Source organism: Limanda limanda, chromosome 11 (genome assembly GCF_963576545.1).
Source record: "Limanda limanda chromosome 11, fLimLim1.1, whole genome shotgun sequence".
Lineage (NCBI taxonomy): Eukaryota > Metazoa > Chordata > Actinopteri > Pleuronectiformes > Pleuronectidae > Limanda > Limanda limanda.
The window spans coordinates 12,818,509-12,845,612 of record NC_083646.1 but is presented as its reverse complement, the minus strand read 5'-3'; the positions used below and the strand labels follow the sequence as shown (position 1 = coordinate 12,845,612).

The following is a 27,104-nucleotide window of genomic DNA, read 5'->3' as shown; positions in this document are numbered from 1 at the left end:
GAATATGGACAAATTCTGAGATCATTTATACATTATTTAGAAATATGGTTCTTTATTCTATTAGTTTCTGTAAATGACATATTTTTGACTTCTTCCATGCCCCCTAACGAATCACTTCATAAACACTTTAACGATGAACTGGCTCGTTGTTATACATTTCAATGTGAGAGTTTTATTGTCTAACTTTGATTGTCTTATAAATCCAGGTAAGTTTTTCATGAAGTACATATTTAAAGGTTCAGTGTGTAGAATTCAGTGACATCTAGTGGTGAAGTTGCAAGTTACAGCTGAAGACCCCTCACCTCACTCAAACCCTTCCAAACATGAAAGAGAACCTGTGGTAGCCTTCAGTTGTCATAAAAACTCAAAAGGTGTTTCGTTTGTCCAGTTTGGGCTACTGTAAAAAAAACATGGCGGCTTCCGTAGAGAGGACCCACTCCCAATGTAAATATAAAGTATTTAAATCTAAAGAGCTCATTCTAAGGTAAAGAAAACAACAATTCATACAATTTAGATGAAACACACTAAGATTATTACTGATTACTGACTATGATAATTATTTTATAATAATGTCTCCCTTATGTGCACCCCTGGTCTAAACACTATTATGGTAGTCGAGCTTTTATTTTGAAAGTTCATCCAGGAAGAGTGGTCATGGTGGTCACTGACTCCTTGTGTGTGACTCGACTGGTGTTTGTGATCCTCCTCCAGCGGAGCAGCGTGTCCTCCTCCTCCCGGGAACCGAGGGACCCAGCTGCCGGTCCTGCCCCGGTGCAGAGCAGGGACTGCGGCCGCGGGCCACGCACCCGGCCCCGGCATGGCGTCGCTCGGCGCGGGGCTGCATCTCCTCCGCAGGCGGGGAGCGGGCAGGAGCGCCGCGGTGGAGAGGAGGAACCTGCTGACCGTGTGCAGGTGGGAGACCCTCACTCTGAGGAGGATGGGCTTTGATTCATCCTCCATTCTATCACACGCAGGGGGACTCATGCTTAATTTAAAACGGATTAAACATAGGCAGAGAGAGGGACGTCACAGCTGGATGAGTTAGATAAAAATATGATTTAATATGCAGATGATCTGAGGTAATCCCCCTCTCTCCCCCCTGATACAATCAAATACTCTTTCATTCATTCACCCACCACCACCACCACCACCACCATCACCATCACCAGCAGCAGCAGCAGCCTCCATTCAACCTGCATGTAATCACATCACTTCAGGAGGAGCAAGGCCTGGATTCTACTGAGATCAAATGGCTGAGATCAAAACATGTTTATGTTATGTTTATGTGTCTTTATATATATACAGTTAATATTCTCTATTCGTGTAACTGTGCAGTTGTTGGCCTGTTTCTGTCTTTTTCTCAGCAATGGACTAAACACACCCCTAAGAATAACCTACAACTAAAATGGACATAGAATTAATACTTTTTTGATATTAGTTCTAAAATAATGATGTTTTGAGAAATAAAAGTAGAAGTAATAATCATGATGAGCTTTATTTATGTGGCTCTATTCATGTGTCAAATGCAACACAAATTGATTTGCACAAAAGCATTAATCATAAAACTAAGCTAAACTAAAATTGGAAATATTTAGCAGGTGGAGCTCAAATTGGACAGGAAAAAAAGGAGCCATCAGGTAAAACAGTATAAGATTAAAAAACAAAAAAAACATGACCAAGTGTAATATTGAGGACATGAGGTATGTGTTCCTCATTTCATTGATTGATTGATTGATTGATAGATAGAGAGACAGACAGTTTTCTCTGCTTACTTGTAACTTTAAATGCATAATTTTGACACACATACATGCAAATGCAACATAAGATTTAGTCATCAGAAGAAAAACTAAAATTCTAGAGATAGATAAAGTACACACACTTGTCACCTGCATCAGCTGCACTGAAACCCCCTCTGTTCTGAGTATTGATCTGTGGCTCTGTCAGTGCTGATGTCAGTAATCGACTGACGGCCTCTGTGGTGCGTTTGAAACTGATGAACAGAAAGGGTCAGAGAACAAGGGAAGAGACGGAGGCTTGTTTTTTTCTCTTATTGGCATGAACTTATGGTATCAGATCAGAAAACCTGCTCCTCAGGCCTCCGGATAGTCATGTTTGACATGTGCGTGGTGGTGGATCTTCCTCTGTTTACGTCACTTGAAGCGGAGGCGAAGGTGAATTTAATTAGACCCTGGAAGTCCTTGTGATGTCTGTCACACTCTCTGCAGCTTCCACTTGAGGTTTCTTCCACTCTTTTCTGAGTGAATGTTTTAATTTGTGGTACTAGTCCATATCTGAATCAAGGCTCTAAGGATAGAGGGTGTTGTGTGAAGTACAGATTGTAAAACGCTTTGAGGCAATTTTAGATTTTTTTTTACGTAAAGATGGACGCCACCTCTCCTCTTCCTCCCGCCATCAGGAAATGATCCAAAATATCCTGGACACGAACACTGACATCACCGACATATATGGAGCCCCAGTGTAATCGGGATGGAGCCACCGTAGCAAGATTCCATAGAAACACACGCTCGACCAATCACGTTTCAGTCAATCAGGATGTTACACTCAGCTGTTTTAGCATTAAATCTCAAGTTAAAATCAAACTTCATCAGTGTGATAACAAGTACTAACGACATCCTAACTAACATCCGAAAAATGTATTTGACCTGTGCTTTGACTTTTTAGTTTGGTCCCTGTTCCATTCACTAACATGGAGGAGGAGGGATTTATGAGCTTTACTGCAGCTCGTCACCAGGCAGTGATCAAAAGGCTGTGGCTTCACTTTTCGATAACCATCATGTCGTCTATTTACTTTGGACGAAGTGATGGTTCAAGAGGGCAGCGTTTGCACCTGATATTTTGGCTTCGTTTCTGGGTAGAGGGAGAAAACAGAGACGTTGTCCATTTTTATATTCACTCTATATAAAATATAATGACTTTAGGTAGGAGTACAGTGTATAAAGCATAGATTTGACAGGAGAATCCGATCAACTGATGCTGTGTTCTATGACCTTGAAACCAGTTCCACCCTTGTTGTGTTTGTGATTTTGAATGTGGTGGTGAGGCTCCATTAGCACAGGAAACATACAGATTCAGACAGAAGTATGACGTGAGGCTCTCTGAGAGGATTTGTGAGGATTTCAAGTCAGAGCTGCATGCAATCACCCACACAGCATCAGCCCTTTTGACTTGACGTAGCAGGAAAAACTGAAGTGTGAGTGACAGTGTGAACTCTGCCTCTGCTCCATTAGAGGGTCCCAGAAAACCTAAATGGAATTTATTCTTCAATGATTTTGTTATTTTACACCAAAGTCTGCAGTGTAAAGAACAACTCTGACAAGAAATCAAATCAGATGAGGTAATGATGCCTCAGAGTGGCGTCATCTTCGCTGTGTTTGTGAGAGCAAACCACCATCAGTGCTATTTTCTGTCAGATCAGGTTTTGCCACATTACAAATTTAAAGAAAGGTCGTTATTTCGCTCACCCTTGACATGAAATCCAGAAAACACCTTTTTTGGAAAAGGGAACAATCATTGTCATCAGCTGCCTAGCAACAGGCTGGTCACGACTTCTTGAAAGTCAATATCGTGACCTAAAAAACATCTGTGTTACTGAAGAGGATTTTACTAAAAACTGAAGGTCTTTTAAATATCCGACTCTAAACGGATCTCTTTATTGAAAACAATGGAAAAATCAACTGATTTGATTCGTGAGTGTTAAAAAAAACGAATTAACAATTAGTAAAATACAATATGTAGAAAATGACATTAGTTTAAATCAAATTTAGTTATTACCGTCGTTCAGAGGAAGGACACACACGCACACGCACACGCACACGCACACACACACACACACTGGTCACCCTGCTGCTAAGCAACAAGATGGAGAAGCAGCATGAGATATGGATTCTGATATTTAGTCGACTTTAATGGCTGCACACAATTTGTCAGAATTTGCAGCACACACACACACACACACATACACACACACACAAGTGCACAGAAGCACGTTGCAGCCTCGTCCATTAACTCTCTTCCTGCTTAATTAGTGGCCAACAGATTAGACAGAGTCGGTCAGTGGGCTGCACATTAAGACTGGTTTCATTCCTCAGAGGTTATAGGTGTGTTTGTTTTCTCTGTGTTGTGATCAGAAAGAAAATCCACGCAATGTATTTATTTGATGTTGATTGAGACGATCTCTCTAGTTTGTTGTGTTTGTTGTCTCTTGCCGTTGACATCGTTCTGTGTGGGATCAGACGGCAACAAAGAAGGTAGTTTATCATGGTTGACATGAGTTGCCTTTGTAGAAAAATAGTGATCAATCTCTCACACATTTAAAGGGACACTCCAGGAATTCATAATACACTTCAATGAAGAAAGGGTTTTCAAAAGACAGATAAAAAATTGTTTCTGTAAAGTTTGTTTCCCCCTAGATATTTCCTTCCAAACACATCCCCCCAATTTGCACAGGATGCTCTTTCTTCCCGGTGACCTCCTTTTTACTACATGTTCATATTCTACATTTAAAATTGGTGTATTTCCCTTTGAACCACAGATTTTAACAACAGTGTTTTCATTGTCTTTTGTGTCCAGGTTCTCAGTGAAGACTCTGCTCGACCGCTCCTGTTTTGAGACAATAGATGACTCGTCTCCAGAATTCATTAACTTCGTGTCCATTCTGGAGCACATCCTTAATCATCGGCTCAAAGGTAAAGAAAACAAACAAACCCTGCTCCTCATCCACATGTGGTTTCATGAAAACACCAAAACACTTAGAAAAAGCCGGTAAAGAAGCCATAAAAATGTCCCAAACTAAAAGTACGGACGGAAATATAGCACAATTTCATTAGTCTCTGTTTGAAAGGAGAGTGAGTGCAAATGGGGGGGGAGAGAGAGAGAGAGAGAGAGATGATGTGATAAGAAGGAAATGAGCAGGAGATGTTGTGGTTGCATGTGGGCGACCGATATGCACAGTTTTGCTCCAAGTCAGAGATTTATGTAACGATCAGCACCTCATTTCCATTTATTGAGATTAGTTGAAGCTGTTTTGGAGATTGTTGTAACCTCAGCCAAGGAGGTAATGTTTACATCTGTGTTTCGTTTGTTAGTTAGCAGGATTACACACAAAAAGTACTCAACCAATTTCCATGACATATTGTGGAGGTGTGGGTCATGACCCAAGAAAGAAACCATACATTTTTGGTGAGGATCCGGATCAATAAGATCGGTCTTGTTAAAGGGACTGATATTTTGTGTCTGCAATGTGGTGAAGATCCAAATACAAATCTGGATCTCACTCAAGGGGACTGAGTGAAATTCTAATTTGTGTTTGGACTTTTTCCCACCTGTAACAGCAATTAAGACAAACACATGTCCTAAGACTATCATTCATGTCTCTTTCAGTCATAACTTTCAGTCATGATTTTACTTGCTGTAAAGTCGTTTTGTATGAATTCAGATTCAAGTCTTTTCCTCTGTCTCTCCTCGTCCTCTCAGGTCAGACGACGTGGTTTGGCTATGAGAGTCCTCGCAGTTTCTGGGATTATATAAAAGCAGCCTGCAGCAAAGTCCTTCATAACTGCATCCGAAGCATTGAGAGCATGGAGAATGTGCGTTCATCAAGAGCTAAGGTGAAGATGAAATATCACTGGGTATTTGTTTGAAGCAGAGTTAATCACCCAACGCTGTAGGAAACAAAAACATGATTTTATTTTTCAGGACAATTGTAAAATTTTGCCTTTTTTATTTAATTTGTAATATACACTGCATCCTTTGCTTTGAGGCCCAGTGCCTCCTTGTTTAATGCACACAGGAGAGTCAGGCATCTGTGTGTTCAGCTTACTTTGGATTTACCTCTTAGAACAAGGACAAAGGTAACTCAGTCAACAAAAACAACTTAATAACAAACAAAATGTGCCTGGGTCTCAGCCCTGTGGGTAAAAGAACAAGACCCCGTCTCACAGCCAATCAGCTCATGGTCTGACTCAGTAAATCGGCAGCTTTGTTTATGAAAAGTGGAAAGTAACGGTGCAAGTAAGATTTAAACCTTTCAACACATTCTGTAGAGTTTCCATTCATTAGGCCAACTGAGCTGATTAATAGGAAGTTTAATGCAAGTAAAGCTTAGCAGGCAACACTTCTAAAACATGCAACTGATGCATCTGATACTGGGCCTTTCCGTTTCACTGACTGTCGTGTCTGCCTCACCGGCCTGTGAAGACTGCAGTCGTGCACAGTGAGAGAACAGGGAAGGGTGCTAGCCGGCTGTGTGCACTGACTAATAGTTTAATTTGGTCTGAATGATTGGTCGTGTTGATAGGGCCACAGACACCGCCTTCTTTCAGATGACTTTATTTCTTGATGGCTATCGAGACCTGAAAATGATTTCAACAAACAAAATAACAATTTACCAACCCTACCTATAACAGTCTTCCTATTGAGCTGTAAACATATATATATATATATATAGAGAGGTCAACTTTGAGATGTTGTTGATCTGTCCGACGCTTTTAGTTACACTGAAATATCTCAGCAACCGTTTGCCATAGATTGGCAAAAGATATGTGTAGAGATAAGATGTAAACATGTAATTCTCTGTAGACTCCTAATCTGGTGTAGTGTGTTACAGGCTGATGATATAAGCTTCTACTAAGTTTGATGTGTGACTGAGTTGCATGTTTTCCTCCCGTCTCTGCAGGGTCGTGCATGGATCAGAGTGGTACTGATGGAGAAACGACTGTCAGAATACATCTCATCTGCACTGAGGGACATCAAAACCACCAGGTATACACAAACATCACAAACATCACACACACAATCCCCCCCGCCCCCCCCCCCCGTGCCCAGTCCCACAAGTTCATCAGAGTGTATCTGTGAAAGATGTCTCACATCATTCACCTTTTAATTTTCAGTCATTTGACTTGAGTGTGAGGAGGTGTTTTCATGCCTCCACTGTGTTGCCTGTAGGAGGTGTTATGAGGACGGTGCCATCATGCTGGGAGAGGAGGCGGGGCTTCTGGCAGACACGCTCATTGGACTCAACACCATCGACTTCAGGTACTTATCACCTTCTGTTGCTTCTCACTCAAAGTGTCCAGCTGGCTTTGTGTGGATTTAATAAAGGAATGGTCCCTTTGCCGGTTTTCAGTGTCGATCCAAAAGGTTCTCCTCCTCATAGAGGTGCAGTGCTCCACTTGCTTCTGCACCCGACTGAAATAGAAACGCATCATCGCTTCAATACTAAATAATTTACAGGAAATACCATTGAATAAAAATACTATTTCATTGCATAATACTTCTGGGAAATGTCCGAGGCCACTCTTCTGCTTCTCTTCTTGATAGGAGCCCAGGTTGAACCACTGTCCCTCTTGGCTAATGCAGGTCAGGCTCTGCTAAGGAGGTGACCTTTTTATCAGCATTAGTTTGTCTCTTATTTAGCAGGATTTCACTAACTACTGAACAGATTACCACTTAACTCAGTGGAAGGATGAGGTTTGGGTAAGAACTCATTGACCGTGCTGTGGATCAGGGGGCGGATCCAAGACTTTTTTCTCTTTGAACATCTATATCTATGAACAGGTCTAATTTGGTGTAAATCCAGAAAATGATCAGATTTTGTGAATCTAAATAAATATCCTTTTAGGGAAGCTCTATTTTCAGTTGCTGTACCGTAACAAATATTTATTTCATGCCTGCATGATTAATGCAAATCGTTTACAGAACATTTTGGGGCACATGGTATATATACATTTAGTTTGATGTCAATATGATATTATTAATTTGCCACTCATTCTTGGCGGATGTAGCAGCTTTAGTGCCCATCTAGTTTGGCTTATTATTTTGAATATACAGTATTTCCAGAGTTTTTCAGACTCTTTCTGAAGCCACATGACGATTTTCCTTTTTTGTGGATTGTTGTCTCAGCATTTTCTGTAAGTGACTCAAGTAAATCAGAGTGAATCTGGCTGGCGATCAACTTTCTTTTGTTCTGGTTGAAATGTAGAGCAACCGCTCGAGGGAATAAGAGGCCAGAGAGCTGCTGCTTACATTGCAGGTGGATCAGTTGCAGACTTTGCAGAATTATGTGATGCAGCTCGAGGGAAAGCTTTAAAATAATAAATCACATACCCAACTCAAGGGAACTGCATTAGCAAAGAGGAGCCTTGAATCCTCTGTGATAAATTCAATACACTCAATGGGGATATTTGCTGAATGCTACAAAGACCAGAAAGTTGAATCAAGACTTTTCTCTCTACAACAAATATTTCATCCTCATCGAATAGAATCATTCATATTAACTGCAGGTTGGGGGTGCTGCGTTAGAGATAACCTACTTATATGAAATGACATAGAAGATTTGGAAATTAGGGCGAAAAAAATCAGTTTTTTGAAATTGTATTATTTTACAACATGAACTCAAAGTAGTAGAAAGTTTGCTACTTAAAAGGCTCTTTTAATGAAAAATGAAAACAGATCTCCACAAAGTAATGAACATGTATTACAAGTAGAAAACTTACTTTGACTTTAAGGGTTATAGTCTAAATAGTTCAGTGAAAAGCAGACTGAGAAGCACAGGTCTGGTGATGGACGCAAGAACATTTTCTAGTTTTAAGTCATTAAATCTGAATGATTGTCAGAGAAGTATAGAATTGACCTTTACAGTGACAACAGCTGCTTTCACAACTCATTTTATAATCTCATGCAGACACTTGCAGATAAAAAGGTGAAGTGAGCTTTGAATTTCCTTCTTGTCTCTTTTAAGCTTCTGTCTGAAAGGGGAGGGTCTGGACAGCAGCTGCCCCGCCGTGATCGACTACACGCCGTACCTGAAGTTCACTCAGAGGTTTGTCAGATCACATCTACTGTATTTGTATTCAACCAGTCTTTTGTAGATTCTGTTTTCAATTTGTGTGTGTGAGTGTGTGTGAGTGTGTCTTTGTAAATTTGTTTCGTTTAATCTGTTTCTTCAATTAAATCTTTTTCCAGTTTTATTGTTGTATCTGAGGGCAAATGTAATAGTATGTGAGTATTTAGAGTTTCAGAAGTTAATATTACTCATAATTTGGCAAAATTATACTTGTAAACATGAATATAGTATTTTATGTTATGCGATAAAGATACGGGAGATGAAAACAAATTAAAGGATAGTTTTTAAGACAAATCTGATGAATAAATTACATGATTTACTTGTGTTATTTATCTCTTACGTGAGCTCTGTGTGTGCAGATCTGCAAAAAGGTTTTAAACATGAAACTTTCCTCAGGGCGTGTATTTGTTATGATGTTGTCAAGATATATCCCCCCCCGGCTGCTGCTTGCCTCTCCCTGCTGCATTACCTCTGTGCTAATGTGAGGCCACACCGTGGTTCCCTGTGCAGCGCAGACAGCATCAGCAGCGACGAGGAGGAGATGAGGACTCTGGGGAGCAGTGGCAGCGAGAGCAGCACCCCCGACAAAGCAGCCACGGCCGCCTCCATCTTCACCGAGCAGAGCAACTTGGTCAGCAAGTGCAAACGCTTCGAGCAGAAGTATCGCGTGGCGCTGGAACAGAAGGTAGCGGCCGAGTATTTTAATCTGTCTTTTCTGGATAAATAAATTGCACAATAATAAAATTAATTCACAAAAGCATTTTACACACTAGAGTAAATAATTTGAAAAGGCATCACGTGTCTCCTTTAAATCGAAGGAATTCAAATTTCTTCCACAATATCAGCCATTATGTTAAAAAATATACATCAATAAAGAAACAAAATTTCCCCTTAATTTATTGCTCAAGAATCAGGTTTTTTATCATCAACTCATGTGACATATTCCTCGATTCCTTCACAACTATAAGAGGCTTGAATAATGAAATGTGAGGCAAGTGCTATGAAGAGCAAATTTATTTAACACACATTCAGCTTCATGTTATTTCTTGCATTCATGCAGCAGCGTCTTTATGGCACTAAACCAACAGATAGTAATGGAGTGTGCGTTTGTTTGCCTCAGGCTTACCTGGAAGAGCTGGTCCGTCTACGAGAAGCCCAGCTGTCGGAGGCCGTGTCTCATAACAAAGCTCTTGAGCAGAACCTGGCAGACACACACCTCTCACACACACTGGAGAAGGAGCAGCTGGAGTTCATCGTACTGGAACTACAGGACCAACTGTGAGTTCATTCCCTGTGTATGTATGTGTGTGTGTGTGTGTGTCTTTGTCAGTGAGCAGCATGTCAGGTCTGGTGAAAAGGTGAAGAGGATTTGGCGGCGGCTCCAGCTGTGAGTGACATTCAGGACACAGCGCAACGCCGTGAGGTCGCAGGTGTTTTGTTATTTGTGTTGAATCAGTCAGACTCAGTGCTGCTTTTAGCCAAGAAGCACAAAGTGCACCATCATCTTCTTCATCATCATCATCATTGTGTCGTCCCATCAACCACTAGTTGCCGGCCTAAAGCTTTTTATGCCATTTCTGTTTTAAATCCTTCCAGTTCTGCAGCTCATATTTTATGTATGTTTATATAATCAATAAAAGTCCTGATGTGTTTTCAATACGAATTCAACTGAAAATCGTTTGAAAATCCACAGCAACTGACTTATCGTTTTCAGGACAGTGCTGAAGAACAATGATTTGCGGTCCAGACAGGAGCTGACCGCCCATCTGACCAATCAGTGGCCGTCTCCTGACGCCTTGGACGCCAACGCTGTTGCCTTGGACACGCTGCTGTACAGGAAGAGGACTGGACAGTGGGAGGAGTACGTAGATGAGTTCACATCGCCAAGCTTCCAAGTCTGATGATAATGTTAAAATGAATCTGGGCTCTGCAGATGTATGATATTTTGCTAAAAATGCTGCTGGTTTATTTTCTGTTCTTGTCATTACATGTTATTTGCATAAACCTTATTGATATCCTGTTCTCAGGAAGAGCTTCCAGAGCCTGGAGCAGCTCTCTGTGGACATGAGCCTCTCCCAGACTTCCCTTGAACCGTCACACACACTGAGCCTGGAGGCGAGGCTGCCCGGGACACAGTGGCGGCACCAGAGTACGTCCCCTCCTGCAAGTACGCTTCGGCTGTTCGAGAAGTGGCCTCCGCTCTGCTGTGAGTACTAACCACATGTACTGTCTCGTTCAGGTAAAGAGGAGACTCCTTCTCTCAGAGGCCTATGCGGCTCCCTCACCTCCGTTGCCAGCTACAAGTCTCTGGCCAGCCTGAGGTCCAGCGAGTGTTTGGCCAGTCCTGCAACGGAGATCAGCAGCCCGGGGTTCACTCCTTCATAGGGAATGGGGGAAAAAAACTGCGGGACAGATGATGCAGGAACTTTGTCAATGTAGGTGAAAACTGATTTTCTGTTTGTACGAGTCTTTGTTCCGTGTGCGGAGCTCGGAGCTTTAACAAATGGACGTCAGGTTTGACAGCGGAGGATCTGCTGTAGCATGTTTGTAAAATAAAACTCAGAGCAGCTCTGTCAGACTGAATCACAGATACACCTCTGGGTCCAAACACTGCTCACTTAGTCTCCCTTAGTGCAGACAGGGGATCTGGTGAGCTTCTTGTGATTCTTCGATTGTGTTAGGTTTTTGCTTTCGAGGCGTTTTTATCTGTGGAGCATCATCTGTTTTCTTACTTGGAAACATATTTGAAAAATAAAAAAGTTTTGTGTATGAATTTCCATGTCACTTATAGAGCATAGAGGTGAAGATGGAGTGTGTCCTCCCTCCTCTGTTAGAAGGTTTCACTGCATGTTGAAAATACTGACTTCATCAGATCAGACTTTAGGAAACTGAGGGTCAGTGTTTGATTTTCTTTCTCTCGAGTTCTGTCCTGCAACTAAAAGGTTGTTTACTATCCTGTGCTGTTACTGCTGCCACTGAAAACCAGTCATGATTTAATCTACTCATGATGAAGGCACCTCCGCTTTTGTCATGTTACGTTTTGCATAATGTCTCATGTTGCGTTCTCAGGTGTGAATGTTCTTGCGCCATTCTTCTTATGTGTTGTCAGACGTGCATAATGCAGTATCACATGGTTTGTTCTCAGGTAATGAGCACTATGTTTAATACCCACTTTCATGGCTAGTTACCACAAACAGATCATACAAACTTAAATTAAGACAATGTGTTAGGACTCAGTTATTGGAATCTCTTCAAGAGATGTTAGAAATGTGTATTTAGAGAATATCAGAATAAAGAATAAAACTATATATAACAATAGTAATGTATCATTGGGGACAATAGCCGAGTACCTCAACACTGAACTCATCGCTTTGCCTTTACCTCGTTGCAGCAGTCATTTGCACATCCAGAATATGTTTCATTGGATTTCTTTGCCTTTTTTTTATCATTTTGAATAAAGTCCACTTGCTGAAACATTGAAATATATTTGAGTTTCTTTTTCACAATGAATAGATGTGATGATAAAGAGGGAAAAAAGGGCAATGAATGAGAAGAATTTCAGAGGAAAATCAGCTGTGTAGTTTGAACATTTGAGACTTTCTTTACTCTCTGACACACAAACGTATTTCGGAAGCAGAGTTGAGGTTTCTGGCACAAAGTCGCCCACTTCCAAAGTGCATGGACCAGGAAAGAAAAGTTTGAACTGGTCAAAGCTCCAGCAACACTCGCAGGATATTGGACATTACAGGATATCAACTTAGACTGATATGTTTCGGCCTATGGTCTTTATCAGGGTTTTCTTTGTATAATTTAAAGGTAATTTAATCAAATTCAAAGGCATATGCTGAATATAATTTAACCCTTTGATACACAACATGGGTCAAAAGTGACCCGATGGAATTTTAATTGTAAATATCTTTGCAATAAATTTATTTCATCATTCAGAATTCCTCAATTAACTTGTTTTTGATCATTACAAATTCTTATTTTTATTTGTCCTTATTTACTTTTTAAATAAAAATCATTTTTGTATCACTACCCCTCTAAGGCACAACATAGGTCAAAAATGACCCGTATTCATTTCACATGTTTTTTCATGCATGGCTGTGCCTTTTTGCTATATCTTTTAAAATCTATTTATTTAATCATTTAATATTACAAAGTATTAATTAAAATATCTTGTTTTTGATTAATACAAATCATTATTTTCATTTTCTCTGTCTTAATTTTTGAACTAAAATAGTTTTTGTATTGCTCCATCAAGTTTACACACATGGGTCAGAAATGACCCATGTATGCAAGTGTGAATTTGATAGGAACCTTTGATTTGTAAATGTTTGTAGTTAGGAACATGTTTACTGTGGACAACTTTTCACATGCCACACTTGTCAGAACTACTTGTCAGAACTAAAGGGGCTGCGTTTGCACATCTGATTCATGTAAGTCTTATTTTACAATTGTTTTACCTAAGAAAATATTTGATATTTTGTGAAAAGATAACTGCACATAACATTTGAACATTACTTCCCTGTACTGGTGGGAAAGATAAATATGTCCAATATTATTAGCTAGCTGTTAACATCTCTTTTAGCTAGCTAATGTTAGCTTACGTAAGCTAAGTAAGTCAACATGATTTAGTTCTGACAAGTAGTTCTGACAAGTGTGGCATGTGAAAAGTTGTCCACAGTAAACATGTTCCTAACTACAAACATTTACAATCAAAGGTTCCTATCAAATTCACACTTGCATACATGGGTCATTTTTTACCCATGTGTGTAAACTTGATGAAGTAATACAAAAACTATTTAAGTTAAAAAATTAAGACAGAAAATGAAAATAATGATTTGTGGTAATCAAAAACAAGATATTTTAATGAATACTTTGAAATATTAAATGATTCAATGAATATATTTTAAAAGATATAGCAAAGAAGCACAGCCATGCATGAAATAACGTGAAATTAATACGGGTCATTTTTGAGCCATGGAAGGGTAGTGATACAAAAATGTTTTTTATTAAAAAAGTAAATAAGGACAAATGAAAATAAGAATTTGTGATGATCAAAAACAAGTTAATTGAGGAATTCCTGAAATTCTGAATAATGAAATAAATTTATTGCAAAGATATTTACAATTTAAACTCCATCGGGTCATTTTTGACCCATGTGTGTAAACTTGATTTAAAAATACAAAAACTATTTTAGTTAATAAATTATGAAAGATAAAATGAAAATAATGATTTGTGGTAATCAAAAACAAGATATTTAATGAATACTTTGAATATTAAATGATGAAATAATTAATTTCCAAAAATATAGCAAAGAAACACTCAGCCGTGCATGAAATAACATTGAAAGTCAATACGGGTCATTTTTGACCCATGTTGTGCCTTAGAGGGGGTTTGCATAGCTTGTGTATCAAAGGGTTAACTTTAGATATCAGCCAGTATGAAGACAGTGTGCGGCCAGTGTTATAAATTGGCCATATAAAAACTGCAGGTATATCAGAGAAAGAGTACGAAGAGGAACAATCTGGAAAAAAATAAGCGGACAAAATGCATCTGAAAAATTTAAATCCACGATATAAACATCATAACACACAAAGCCTGTGTGTTAGTTCAGTACAAGAAAAACAAGGGTTTAATTCACCTTCTCCTGGTTTGGATTTGAACAAAACACAATCTGCAGCATTTATTGCAAGAAAACCTCAATATTTCCCACTACATAAGAATTTAAAAGACACAATGCTATTCTCATCATAATGTGTGACAGTGTCTTTAAATTAAAAAACTTGTTTCTAGCTAACACAGGGACTGTGCTAAAGAGACTGAACCATACCACTTTCAAACAGTAACTTTATTATTTCTACTGGAAGTGACAGAGTGTGGACCTCTACAAACACATTCACAGGATTTGAAGTTTAAGTGCAAAACCACAGAGATGGTCTCTTGGTGACAGAGGAACACTGACACACAGTGGAATAAAATGTTAGGACTTGTAAATTCTGATGAGCCCAGTGACACAGCTAGTGATTTCAAACCTGGGAAATTACACAATATTAACAAAACTGCCATCTGCTGGCTGTTCACAGCATCTCACCACATGTGATTTTTAAAATATTTATTTTTAGCCGTGCACAGGAGCTTATTCAGTGCCTATAAAATCATGGAATATTATATTATAAATACTATAATACAAATATTTTAATATAAGTTTTGGTTTGTGATGCAGAATTCAAATTTCTGCTTCTTTTAAATTTGGCAACATTAGCATCCTCCTTCCAGCTATAGAGGAGCAGTAGTTATTGGATGTGCCAGGAGAAGCTTCAGGCGTTGGTCTGTAGCGCCCCGAGTGTCCGCTCCTGGTTGCGTTTGTGGAAAAACACTTTTCCCACCTCATAAGTGCTGATCATGATGGCGCAGGCCGGGGCCACTTTGATTAACCTGGGGAGGAAACCTGGCAGAGAGACGACAGACAAGAGATTAAACATGTAAGCAAATAAAAATTGTAACTATTCACATAATGCAGCAGCAGAAATTGGTCTACCTGCGAACAGTCCACTGAAGCCGTGCTGTGCCACAATTCTGCTCATCACAGAGAAGGTGGAGGCTGAGACCCCACTGGACACTGCGAAGACAAAGACATTCGTCAATGAGCCATGAAAATTGAACACAATCAATAATGTGGAACACTAGTTATCAACCTTTGTCTCTATCAACCCAACACAGCAACTCCTGCTCTGCATCGTAAGTTACACTCCACATGTTTCAAATATCTTACTTAGGTTTGTCCAGTTCAGATGGATGAATGATGTATGTGTGAACAGGGCCATTGAACTAGAACATCTCTAAATCTTGAGATATATTTACTAATCAAAATGAAAAAGTTATGCCATTATTACAATTCTTTGCTTGTAGCTCTCCCAGCTCCAGCTGCCTTCTTGTTTTGACCACATCAAAAGGTAACGTTACAATGGACGCAATCTGAAAGAAAGAGAGATATGAATTAACCAGACAGTCGATTGCAGTTTACTTATTGTCTGTGATGTTTCCTGTCAAGTTCTGTCTGCTGATGCACTTACAGCGCCAGACACTGCTCCAGATATGAAGGTGATGGTGAATGTGGGTTCTCTGGAGTTGTACCGCTCACACAGAAAGCGCTTGCCCTTCTCGTAGCTGTACCAGTACATGGCCGAGAAGGGCACATCCCGGAGCAGCGTGGGTCCCAGGCCCCTCCACAGAGACAGCCAGCCCTCCGTCTGCACCGCCGAGCGGATGAGGCGAGTCAGCTCCCCGTACGACTGCTTCTCAGACTGCAGCTTAGTGCGTATCAGCTCCAAGGGGCTGATCACTGTCGCAGAACCCACTGACACGAGAGGAAGACAACACAGAGATGAAACAAAAAAAACATGCATCCTATCCAATGAGAATGAGCAATGAAAGAAAACGTATTAAGAAGACATCAGATCATTTGATTAAAAAAATGTAGTGGATCATGAAATTATCAACATGGTGGCTGCGACATCAATTGTAGTACAAGTGGTTGCCCTTGGAAATCAGTGTGTGAATGTCGTCAGGGAAGCTATCCTGAATAAATAAAGGTTTTAAATGATTAATTGACTAACGACCCAACAGATACCTTTTAAAACGGTAACGTTTTGTATAATTTAATTTAGTTTAGTTAGACATTCTATAAAAAGTGATCTGGAATCTGTTCTGTTGTCATCAGTGATGTGACAGTAGCAGAGCTCCCTCACGTCTCGCGATGGATCCTGCCAGGAGAGGAGCCTCCTCCGTGTAGCTGCCCATCCTGAGCCTGAGAGCTGCCAACAGCTGGTCGTAACATGTGAAGTAGATGACTGTGGCTGGGACGGCCATCACACTGGAGACAGCACAAGTGGACAATTAACACTAATCATCTTTTCCATGGACATTATAAATAAATGGATGTACAGCATGATTTAAAAAAGATTACGTTATAAAAATACTTGACATAAATATTAAGTATGTGGTATGCAACTATAACTTCCTAGGAAAGCACCATTATAACTCATCTTTTAGACGAAAGCAGGCAGAATGAAAAGCAACTTGGTAAAAAACACGGAAGAGATCTGAACACTTACAGGGTGGGAGGCAGACCACTCCATAATGACTTGATTCCCTCATGGCGTACAATATTAACAAAGGCATCCTGCAGAGATACAGAGAGAAGAGGCAGAACAGGAAGATGAGCTGTTCTGCAATCACATGTTTATGATAATAAATAATAAAAAACACGCCTGTGCATCACTCACTAAAGCAAATGCGACAGGGAACTTCTGACCTGAGGTTTTTTATTATTCACACAATAGGGAACAGAGAAAAATTACAAGCAACAGGTAGGTAGGGTATTTCTTACCAGTGTGCCACTGAAGTGACCGGGGGCTTTGTACCAGGCCTTGGAGTTCCCGTTCACACACACACAGATGTGGTCCATCAGTCCATTGCAGTAGACAAAGCATTTTCCTGAATATTTAAAAACACATCACATTTACTGACCAATGGGAGCATATGAAACATAACTACTTGTATTTAAGTTATACTCATGTTCATTATACCTTTAGGGAAGGGATTCTTCTGTGCTTGAAGTCTGATCTTCACAACGTCCAACGGTGTGACTGAAAAACGCAAAAACTTGTTATGAGACTTTCTATTATGGCCGTTCCACTGAGGTCTCACGATCAAAATGACAATGCACTAATTGCTGAAACTCAATGTGCAGTGGACTGTTATGTTACTGCACTATGCTGTGAATCAATTAGTGCATTTAAAGCTTATTTGAGTGTTACTGATATTTCACATTACCATCAACCGTTTTCTGAGGGTAAATCAATTTGAATTGGGGCCGTCTGACTTTTTGATTAACATTTTATTTTTTATCACCTTTTGAAAATCCCATTTATTACTAAGATGTTACAAGATGTTGTTATGTACAAAATGTTTTTTACTTTATAACATTTCATACAAATATACAGTTAAAGGTGTATAAAATTTACATACTCAGCATTTCTTTATTACATTTTTTTATTTTTATTCTATTCTATTTTGCCTTCTCTTGAGTACTTCATTCTGACCTACCTGCTGCTGTAACAACTGAATTTCCCCATTGTGTGGATCAATAAAGTTTTATCTCATCTTATCAGTGGTGTATAAAGTACTTGAAAGCCATACTTGAGTAAAAGTACAGATATCTTACTTGAAAGTGACTCCAGTTAAAGTAAAAGTCACCCGTCAGAAAATGACTTGAGTTAAAGTCTTAGAGTTGCTCATATTAAATGTACTTAAGTATCAAAAGTATCTGGTGTTGAAATGTACTTAATATATACACTATATATATAATGTATAATTTTACAAATTTTGAACCCGAGATGCTGAGGTTAAAATAGTATTGGACAAGTGCATCTGAACTTCTAGCGACAACAAAGAATCAACACAACAGAATAAACAAGTGCCTATTGATTCTACCTAAGAACACTAATAGACCAAATGAACATTTTGTGTCTATTAGCTGTATTTTGCATTTTAACTGCCTGGATGTTTACCTGCCCGCCAGCTTGTCCACGCATCTACATGTAAGCCTGTTTATTTATCATTAGACTATCTTCACTGAATGGGCCTGGGGTTGTGTTTGCATTTGTTTCCAGCAGGGTGACAATACACCTGTAGGGTATCTTGCCTGTAGGGACGACAAAGTGAAGACACAACCCTGCCTGAAGTTGTACACATTAGCCAGTTTGTACAATACATATATAAGACTCAACAGCTTCTAAGTTGTGTTGAGTCAGCACAAAGGGCGTCTAAGGATTGGAATTGGCAATATATAGATATTAGGGCTGGGCAAGTTAACTCGTTTTAATCGAGTTAACTCAAGTGATGAGTTAACTCGATTAATTATTTTATCTTGCATTAACTCAGGTTTGATTATTTATTGTTTTATTGTGAAAGTCAGGCTTTTATTTTGTGAAAGTCTGTTGCTGACTGCTGCGGAACAGGAAAAAAGACAATAATTGGCGGATAAATAACCATGGATAAGGGTACGGAGCTTTTACATGGCAATTTTCATTTTTAAGTTCTTCCAGACGGCGGAGTCGACAGAACCAAAGTAATTTGTAGCCACTGCCAAGGTGAATTTTCTTATCACCGGAGTACTTCCAGTCTAAAATATCACCTAAATGCAAAACACACAGTTGATATCAGCAAATCACTCAACGAAACTCTCTGCTTCTAAACATGACTGTGCCTTTCGCAGATCTTTTAAACAAACAGGACATGCATATATTCATTCATTTAAAAGTTTGTTACGTACACAATGCTAAAACTGGTTGAGTCATTTAATAATCCCTACCTGCATGAACTCGTGTTATAATGTTCAGTTTTAGAGATGTGTCGATTCGACAGTATGATCATTTTTTAAGGCTGTACTTTGTGTTGCCATTCAAAACTTTTGAGTTCCATAAATAATTATCTGGTCACAGAAAGTCCAAATATTCAACAGCACTTTAAAGTAGGCTACAGTCCAAACAACCACACATAGCAGTGTTGCAGTGTGTGAACTACACAACAGTGTGGGTCCTGGTGGAGCAGTGACAGCACGTCACAGAGGTTATCTCACCCAGCAGAGACGTGAGGATGGCTCCAGAGCAGGACGCCACCATGCGCTGGACCGGGGTAATGTGATTTCCGGCTGCAGGTGAGGGGCTCTGACCACTCATGATGTCTTCATGAAACACAAACACGTCTCCACGTTAGATCAGTTTAATGTGAAACAAACGTGTCGTGTGTGTAACCACTCAGTTCCCATACTACCCAGTGGCCATTGAGTTTACGTTAACCAGAATTAGCCCAGCCGAATTCCTACCTGCTGAAAGTTCGTAGCTTCCACGAAGTTTTCCACGAACACGCACATCCCTCTGTGGTCTTCTCGTTACCTGACAGTGTGGTGGTTAGTGCTGTCCCAAGTGATCCAGGAGAGCAAACACACGTGTGTGTTATAACCCCGCAGCTAGAGAAATTTACACAAGCACAAACATGACATGTGTTGCGTAATATTAAATTACTTTGAGCACTTTCGTGGATTCTCTTCTGGATTTTTCTTAAATTAAATGCGAGCCTGGATAAAAAAAATACTCACCCATTCAAAACATAAAGCATCTGCCGATTAATCGATCCGTCGATATATTTTAGAAAGTATTTAATTGCGTTTTTTCCCTTTATGCTAGAAACATGTGGAATCATCCCATGCAAACACTCGGGCGGTTTTTACTTAATTTTGGCGTTGCCAGGTTTGTTGAGTTGCCGTAAAAAGTAGAGATGTCACAGTTTTTCAAATATATGGACGATGTTATTGATTTTATCGAACAAAGAAAGGTTTAATTTCATAAGTAGAATAACTGGATTCGCGTGTTCTTGTTATAATCCACTGTTGTAGATTAAAAAAGGAACTCATCGCCTCTGCTCGGGATGGTGATCACGTGGCCGGAAAGGGTCGAAGCTGGCAACGCACACTTCCGCCTCGGTTGGATTTAAAGCGGGAAATGGACGTTAACCGGCAGATAAACTTTCCTCCAGCTGTTTAAACAAGTAAACAACAGCTGGTTAGCGCTTCCCAGTGCTAACACACATGCTAACACGGCTCCGGGGACGTTTATTTACTTTAGCCGGCGAAGTAGCGCAACGTAAGGAGAGTAGGTAACCGAGAACAAAGCTGTGTGTCGGTTCTGGAATCACCGTGAACCTCCTGTGAGTCGGTGCTATTTTTTAACAAAAGCTAAACATTCATGTTCCTCTCAGACGCTTGTTTTTGTTTATCTCCTCCTTGTAAACAACTTTCTTTGTTTACACCCTCGCGTAGCAAAACAAAGCGCCTCTTCCTCCTCCTCCGGTGCATGTTGACTCAGGACCGAGGGACAAGAGAGAAGTTTCAGTCTCAATGAAGGAGAGTGAGATGAAGCACAAACGCATCCAGAGGCACAGAGGAGCCAGCTGGCGAGGTGATGTGTCTGTTCATCCCCTTCCTGTAATCTGTGTTATCACAGAGGTCTCTCTGTTTCATGGGTGAAGAGTTAAAGCCAAGTGACAGCTGTTGATATATTGTAGTGACTCTCTTCAGGATTATCAGTTCTTAATCTGCTCGGTTTCAAATCTGTTTCCAATGTCGGTTTCATTCAAGATGTGACGAGTTCAACTCTCCTGACCTCAGTTTAAATCTAGCCAGGTCAAGTTGACTTTTAAAAAACTTTTTGAGAAATTAAGGAAGAAGAAGACATGTGATAGATGTTGTAGCGACAAACAGAAGCACAATTATAACAGGAAGAAGAATAAGTGCATCTCTAAAATAGACTGTACATGTGTGGAATAAGTTAAATAGTATTTTGACTATCTAAAAATGTTTGGACTGAGGAAATCAAGTTTCCAATTTCAAGTTTCAAGTGACAGAAAGGGCTGCTATGACTGTGTAGACTAATCAAATCATTAGATTCCACTTCTGTTGATCACTTACCTGAGTAATATCTACTATTCGTGCATTCAGACGAGATTGAGTTGTTCAACTGATGATTTTCTTCTCTGTTTCTTTAATTGTTGTCCTTTAGGAAAGGCCGTCGCCACTGGTGACACAACGAGTCTGAGCCAAGCTAAGCCACCGTCACACCTGTCCTCTTCTGCTCGAAACAAGCCTTTTGCCGGGAAAGTGTTTTACCTGGACCTGCCGTCAAACCGAGCAGCAGAGACACTTGAGAAGGACATTAAACAGCTGGGAGGGGTGAACCAAATTGTTTACATTGGTCTTGTGTCAACCGTCACCTCCACTTTATTTGTACAGTTCCAACTTACAACATACATTATCTCGAGGCACTTTACAGAGAAAAAGGTAAACCTAACCTTTTCATAGAGAGAAACCAAAATGTCCCCACAATGATAAAGTGCTTGAATTTAAGCTGACAGAAGGAGGACAGGGAGAGAGAGAGGACAGAGAGGAAAAGGACAAATTACAGGACAAAGAAGACACAGTCAGTGACAAGGAGTCATGTGATATGCATTTGTTGAGTCATGGGATTACCCCCTTACCCCCTGTAGCCTCAAAACAATAGCAGCAATTTGACACATTGATCAGAAGTTTGGGATTAGAAGAACCACAATAGGCTGGTAACACTCCATGCACACACATTAGTCATGGTGTTCCACATGGTTCTGTGCAGGGACCTGCGTATTTTAGTAGCAACAAAAGTAAATGTAACACCTCAAACGATGAATAAACTTTGCCTGGATCACACAAGCAAAATCATGGACACGTATAATGAATTCAAAACATATCTGAATCAAAAAATAACAAGATGACGACTCTGATCCAAACATTCAATACCAGCCGTTGTTTGAAATGGTCTTAAAGAATTCCCCCTAAAACGTTATCCTGTTTATCTTGTATCTGTCACTCAGATTGTTGAGAAGTTCTTCAGTAAGGAAATCAAATACCTGGTATCCAACAAGAGGGAGGCCCGATATGTGCAGTGCCTCAGGCAGGACTCTCCTGTCCCAAGCCCGGACTCCGGACCAAGTTCACCTCACCCTGGCTCAAACCCGCACCGACCTGGCAGCCACGGGAACAACATGAAGAGCAGGTCACAGGGTCAAACAGACGCAGTGGGTTTACTTTCATTGTTGAAACATGTTTTCATTGTTGCATAAGCTATGCCTCAAGATAATCCAAAATATGTTTGTTTCTATCTACCCTCTTATATTTTTTACAATATTATACATTTTAGTTTTCTGTCTTTGTTTTGCAGTTGGTCACAAGTCGAGGTAAATCTTTAGTGGAGAGAGTGGTGAAAGAGCAGGTTTGTCAAGTCAACACTAATGAATTAACAAATTAAATTTTAATGAGCTCTTTTCTTTTCTGTGCTAACGGACACTTTTTATGTTTAGCAGAAAATACAGATGCACAAGATCCTGTCAAATGCTCTGGATTGGGGTGTGAAAATCCTCTACATAGATGGTATGTCATCAAGGTTATGTCAGTTTTTGTTAATTACATCAAGTATTATTTGTGCTGTGCATTGAATGATAGTTTTATCCATTTTATTTCATACTACAGATGTAATGGTGTATGTAAAGAAGAGAAAAAAGATTGTCAGTAGCCAGTGTCCTGCGACCTCTGCTGCCAAAACAAATGTAAGTTAATAGGTATAATACTTTAAATATATTCTTGGTGAAACCATGAATGGTTTAATAGATAATTAAAAAATGCTTTTCTCTGTTTTTCTTTATAGGTGAAAGCTGGATCAGCATCAAAGCAAGGCTTTCAGAAATGCAGAGGTACATTTATTTTCTATGATTAAACATGATCTGTATATAGTTATTATTCAGTTTTATTTCTAGTTAGAAAGGTTACTTGTTCTTGGTTCTCTGTTAACGCCTGCTCATTTAAATGGACCATATGTGATGTTTTTTCCAGGTGGACGAATCGGTAAACCTTTTGTCAAGGTTGAGGATTCAAGCAGGTAACATGGAAGAGGTTAAATGAAGCTGACATCCACCAACTTTCTTTGATTTGTTTATCTGTGGATGATTAAATTATTCTTTTTTTCTACCTCAGACACTACCGTCCAATCTACCTCACAATGTCTACCATGCCTGAGTTCAACCTGAAGACTCTCCCTCCTTGTAGTCCCTTCAGTGTCGAGGACAAGAATCTACCTGGCAACAAACAGGAAGGACAAAGGTTTGGTGTTTTGTTTTTCTGCATTACACTTAGTTGATGTTACATTAGTACTGTATGTAACATGACCAGGACCTTTTTAAAAACGCTGCTTATTTTCTATCCTTATTCTAACAACTTAAAAGCAATGAAAGCTCTGGTACAAGTACATCAAAGTAAAAATGTGGAATATGGCCAAAATGGCCACTAAATGCAAAATAGCAGGCTTCCTGTTGTGTTTTTCCAATTGCACCTAAAGACTTTTTTGTTTGTCGGGTCATAATACACCTGTATATCCATTTTTGTGAAGACTGGTCAATGTGAACACTTTCCAGGGGTCTCGGGGGGCACCTTTGAGCCATTTTGCGATGCCCATTGAAAATTCCTTCAGAACACGTAAATTTTCACTTTCTAACTTTCTGCAAATTTTGGTAAGAAGTTGAGCATGGTAAAGCCCTCAAAAAGCCAATTCATTTGCCTGAATAATAATAATCCTTAAAATTTCAATAGGGTCTCACCTGACCTTTTGATGTCAGTGCTCGGGCCCTAATAATAATAATAATAACGAGAACGAGACGTGACCTTTGCAAGACATAAAGTTTCCTTTGATCTAGGAAGACAGACACTGCAGGAGTGGAGTTGTTTGTTTACGGCTCTTCATCAAAGGATTCATGGTCCATGTATGTCCGCGTTACAGAACATCGTGTTTTAATGGCGTGTAACTCAAACTTTGACGCCACGCCACGGTCACACCGTGTGACGGAAAAAAAAATCCGTCAGTCAGTTTTCATCTCCGTCTCGTTGTGATGACACTCATCTCAATTTGAAGTTGATCCGATGAAAGCCCTGGTACAAGTACATCAAAGTAAAAATGTGGAATATGGCCAAAATGGCCACTTAATGCAAAATAGCAGGCTTCCTGTTGCGTTTTTCCAATTGCACCTAAAGACTTTTTTGTTTGTCTGGTCATGATACACCTGTATATAGATTTTTGAAGACCAGTCAATGTGAACACATTCCAGGGGTCTCGGGGGCACCGTTGAGCCATTTTGCGATGCCCATTGAAAATTCTTTCAGAATATGTAAATTTTCACCACTTTCTAACTTTCTGCAAATTTTGGTAAGAATATGAGCATGGTAAAGCCCTCAAAAAGCCAATTCATTTGCCTGAATAATAATAATCCTTACAATTGCAATATGGTCTCACCTGACCTTTGATGTCAGTGCTCGGGCCCTAAATATTCATCTTATATTCTCACTGAGGAGTTTTGAAATTAGTAACTTAATAACAAATACAATTTTCACCCATCTCTTAAAATGTGGTTCTGTTTGTTGATGTCCCTCAACTGAAGCCCTGATTCTGCTATGTGGGGAAGCCAAAGATACATTTACATCGATTAGATCTACAAACAAATAACTGACTAACCAAGTAATAAACTAACCACTAAAACATTGTTACATTCAAATGTCTCCATATTTAAGATGAAGATTTGTAATAATTCAGAAAGAAGGGTTGAAACATGCTTCTCCACATGTTTTGAGTTTGTTCTGCTGGAGCCACTCAGTCTATTGTTCATCAAGTGTGTCTGGGAATTTATGAAAAAAAACTATTTTCACCGTAGTCTGTTTTTGTTTGTTCATCCTTTGGGGTTGTGCGGGAACAGAGGAGCGAAAGCGTCAGCCAGTGAGGACAGAGCTAACGGCCGAAAGAAGAACAGGAAACGAGGCGGCTACTGCGAGTGCTGTATGGTCAAATACGAAAACCTCACAATGGTAAGTCTCCACGTTTCTAAGAATAATATCATGTTTATCAAAAGTAATTTATATTATTTATTTATCAGTAATTTATGGCAGAACCATGTTCACAACAGTTTATTTTTTACAACCTATATACACTAACAATAGTGATTTGATAACATACACAAAAACAGTTATAAACATCTGACATTAAATGGCTTTTTTAAACATATGAATGATAGACTGGTCCAAACAAATCAAGCTTGCAAAAGAGACTTGTCAGTATTATCCATTTCTCAAGTTGGACACAACATGCTGAACCTATAAACATTTATCTTGTCAACATAGGGATTGTTATCTGATTTAGTCCAACTGTCTAATACTGTTTAATTACCTTTTATTACCTGAATATTTTATTTTGTGGTAGAATCTAACCCAAGTTTTTTTGTATTTAATTGCTTCTACAGTATAAAAAATTGTGCTCAGTAGCCTCCACCAGAGAGACCTGTGATTATCAATAATTTAACTGAGTAATTTTTCTTTCAGCATCTACAGAGTGTCCGTCATAAGGCTTTCTCCAAAAGTGATGAGTACTTGGTTGTGGACAGACAGGTTTCAACACTGCCCTGCAACTTCATCCACGTCAATACTAAAGTTAAAAGGTAATGTAAGACTTCAATCAACCAGAAATTTTCACAAAAATATTTGTAAATATAATGCGTCTTACGTTTGTTTTTGACTTGTCCACATCTTTTATCTTCTCTGTTTAATTTTATTATTATTTTGTTGATTCCCATCAGACCAAAGTGCAGTGTTTCCTCTGTTCTGGTTGCTCCTGGACCTTGTGGGAAAACTGAGCTAAGGCACACGGGAGATGTCTTTACTGCAGAGACTGTTAAAGAGGAGCGGCAACAGACTGAAGTGGAATCTTATTCAGGACACGCTCTAAAAATCAGATCAGTTCCTGATTCTGCTCGTCTGATTCACAGGGAGAGGGACGGGAGGAACTGTCGCACTTACTCGGAGAGATCCAAGGCCAAGTCTCTCGCACTTAAACGTGTGTGCAGACAGAATTCTTTGACTTCTTGCCCAGACAAAGCTGCGCAAACTCGCATTCCTCAGCCCAAGAGGGATACGGTCTCCTCTGCAGGGGAACGCCTTGAAACTTGTCCCTCCAGAGTTCCTCAGGTCGACTCAGTGGACCTCATATCTCACAGAGACAAGAACAGCATGTCCTCATGCTCCCATGACATTGATGTACAGAATTATACCTCAAAAAGCCTCAATGTTGTGGCAAATCAACAAGAGCAGTCTGATACCAACACGGATGTGTTACAGTTTGAAGCTGTGCAGGATGGAAGCATATTTCCTGACAAAATGACTGAAAACTACTTAGCAGAAAACCCAGAGGGACAGCTTCCTCCACAAAGTGTCTCTCCAGCCTGGAAAATACAGAGAAAAGTCAGAGCTTATAAACGCAGAAGACGAAAAGTTGATTTCAACATTGAACACATAAAGCCAAGCGAATCTCCTGACAGCTCAGTGCTGAAGCTGTGGGAGCTCTTCCAGTCAAGTGATGACATGGACGTGGAGTTTCGTGGATTTGAGGACTAAGAGCAAATTATCTGATGGACTATTATTGTCTTTTCCAAATAAACCAATGTCATAGACTAGAAAACCAGCTGTAACATTTTGTTTACATCATAGTATAAGAAAAGTTTTTTCCCCTTGAATTATCATTTTGCACATGTTAATTACATGTATTTTTACATTTGT

The 27,104-nt window shown here is 39.7% G+C and overlaps 3 protein-coding genes across 3 annotated transcripts; 2 read left to right on the top strand and 1 right to left on the bottom strand.

The window, feature by feature from the left end:
• The first annotated feature begins 817 nt into the window (after positions 1–817).
• On the top strand, positions 818–12,317 carry rundc3b (RUN domain containing 3b). The gene is made up of 11 exons (XM_061081521.1): positions 818–912; positions 4,591–4,706; positions 5,494–5,627; positions 6,695–6,780; positions 6,964–7,053; positions 8,759–8,839; positions 9,374–9,548; positions 9,984–10,141; positions 10,578–10,724; positions 10,891–11,012; positions 11,103–12,317. Exons 1-11 carry the CDS (start codon positions 818–820, stop codon positions 11,246–11,248), a joined length of 1,350 nt encoding a protein of 449 aa, XP_060937504.1. The 3' UTR covers positions 11,249–12,317.
• Positions 12,318–14,476: 2,159 nt separating this feature from the next.
• Positions 14,477–19,926, bottom strand: slc25a40 (solute carrier family 25 member 40). Its single transcript, XM_061081040.1, has 10 exons — positions 19,758–19,926; positions 19,512–19,616; positions 17,458–17,517; positions 17,259–17,365; positions 16,984–17,051; positions 16,618–16,742; positions 15,943–16,226; positions 15,763–15,844; positions 15,408–15,488; positions 14,477–15,317 (listed from the first exon to the last, which is right to left on the bottom strand). The coding sequence occupies exons 2-10, from the start codon at positions 19,609–19,611 to the stop codon at positions 15,187–15,189; spliced, it is 1,038 nt and encodes a 345-aa protein (XP_060937023.1). The 5' UTR covers positions 19,612–19,616; positions 19,758–19,926; the 3' UTR covers positions 14,477–15,186.
• Positions 19,927–20,463: 537 nt separating this feature from the next.
• dbf4 (DBF4-CDC7 kinase regulatory subunit) lies at positions 20,464–27,104 on the top strand. Its single transcript, XM_061081041.1, has 13 exons — positions 20,464–20,638; positions 20,751–20,889; positions 21,490–21,659; positions 22,334–22,537; positions 22,681–22,731; positions 22,820–22,889; positions 22,989–23,065; positions 23,164–23,209; positions 23,349–23,394; positions 23,490–23,615; positions 25,256–25,364; positions 25,875–25,990; positions 26,129–27,104. Exons 2-13 carry the CDS (start codon positions 20,829–20,831, stop codon positions 26,940–26,942), a joined length of 1,890 nt encoding a protein of 629 aa, XP_060937024.1. The 5' UTR covers positions 20,464–20,638; positions 20,751–20,828; the 3' UTR covers positions 26,943–27,104.

Bases quoted from the DNA above. Each gene is read 5' to 3' on its own strand.
- rundc3b (XM_061081521.1), top strand. From the start codon at position 818: ATGGCGTCGCTCGGCGCGGGGCTGCATCTCCTCCGCAGGCGGGGAGCG. The intron at 4,707-5,493 runs GTAAAGAAAACA...TCGTCCTCTCAG, and splicing joins CCTTAATCATCGGCTCAAAG to GTCAGACGACGTGGTTTGGC. The intron at 7,054-8,758 runs GTACTTATCACC...GTCTCTTTTAAG, and splicing joins CTCAACACCATCGACTTCAG to CTTCTGTCTGAAAGGGGAGG.
- slc25a40 (XM_061081040.1), bottom strand. From the start codon at position 19,611: ATGAGTGGTCAGAGCCCCTCACCTGCAGCCGGAAATCACATTACCCCG. The intron at 16,743-16,983 runs GTAAGTGTTCAG...TGCTGTCTCCAG, and splicing joins AGTGGTCTGCCTCCCACCCT to TGTGATGGCCGTCCCAGCCA. The intron at 15,845-15,942 runs GTAAGTGCATCA...TCTTTCTTTCAG, and splicing joins CTGGAGCAGTGTCTGGCGCT to ATTGCGTCCATTGTAACGTT.
- dbf4 (XM_061081041.1), top strand. From the start codon at position 20,829: ATGAAGGAGAGTGAGATGAAGCACAAACGCATCCAGAGGCACAGAGGA. The intron at 22,890-22,988 runs GTATGTCATCAA...TTCATACTACAG, and splicing joins GAAAATCCTCTACATAGATG to ATGTAATGGTGTATGTAAAG. The intron at 23,210-23,348 runs GTACATTTATTT...TGTTTTTTCCAG, and splicing joins AGGCTTTCAGAAATGCAGAG to GTGGACGAATCGGTAAACCT.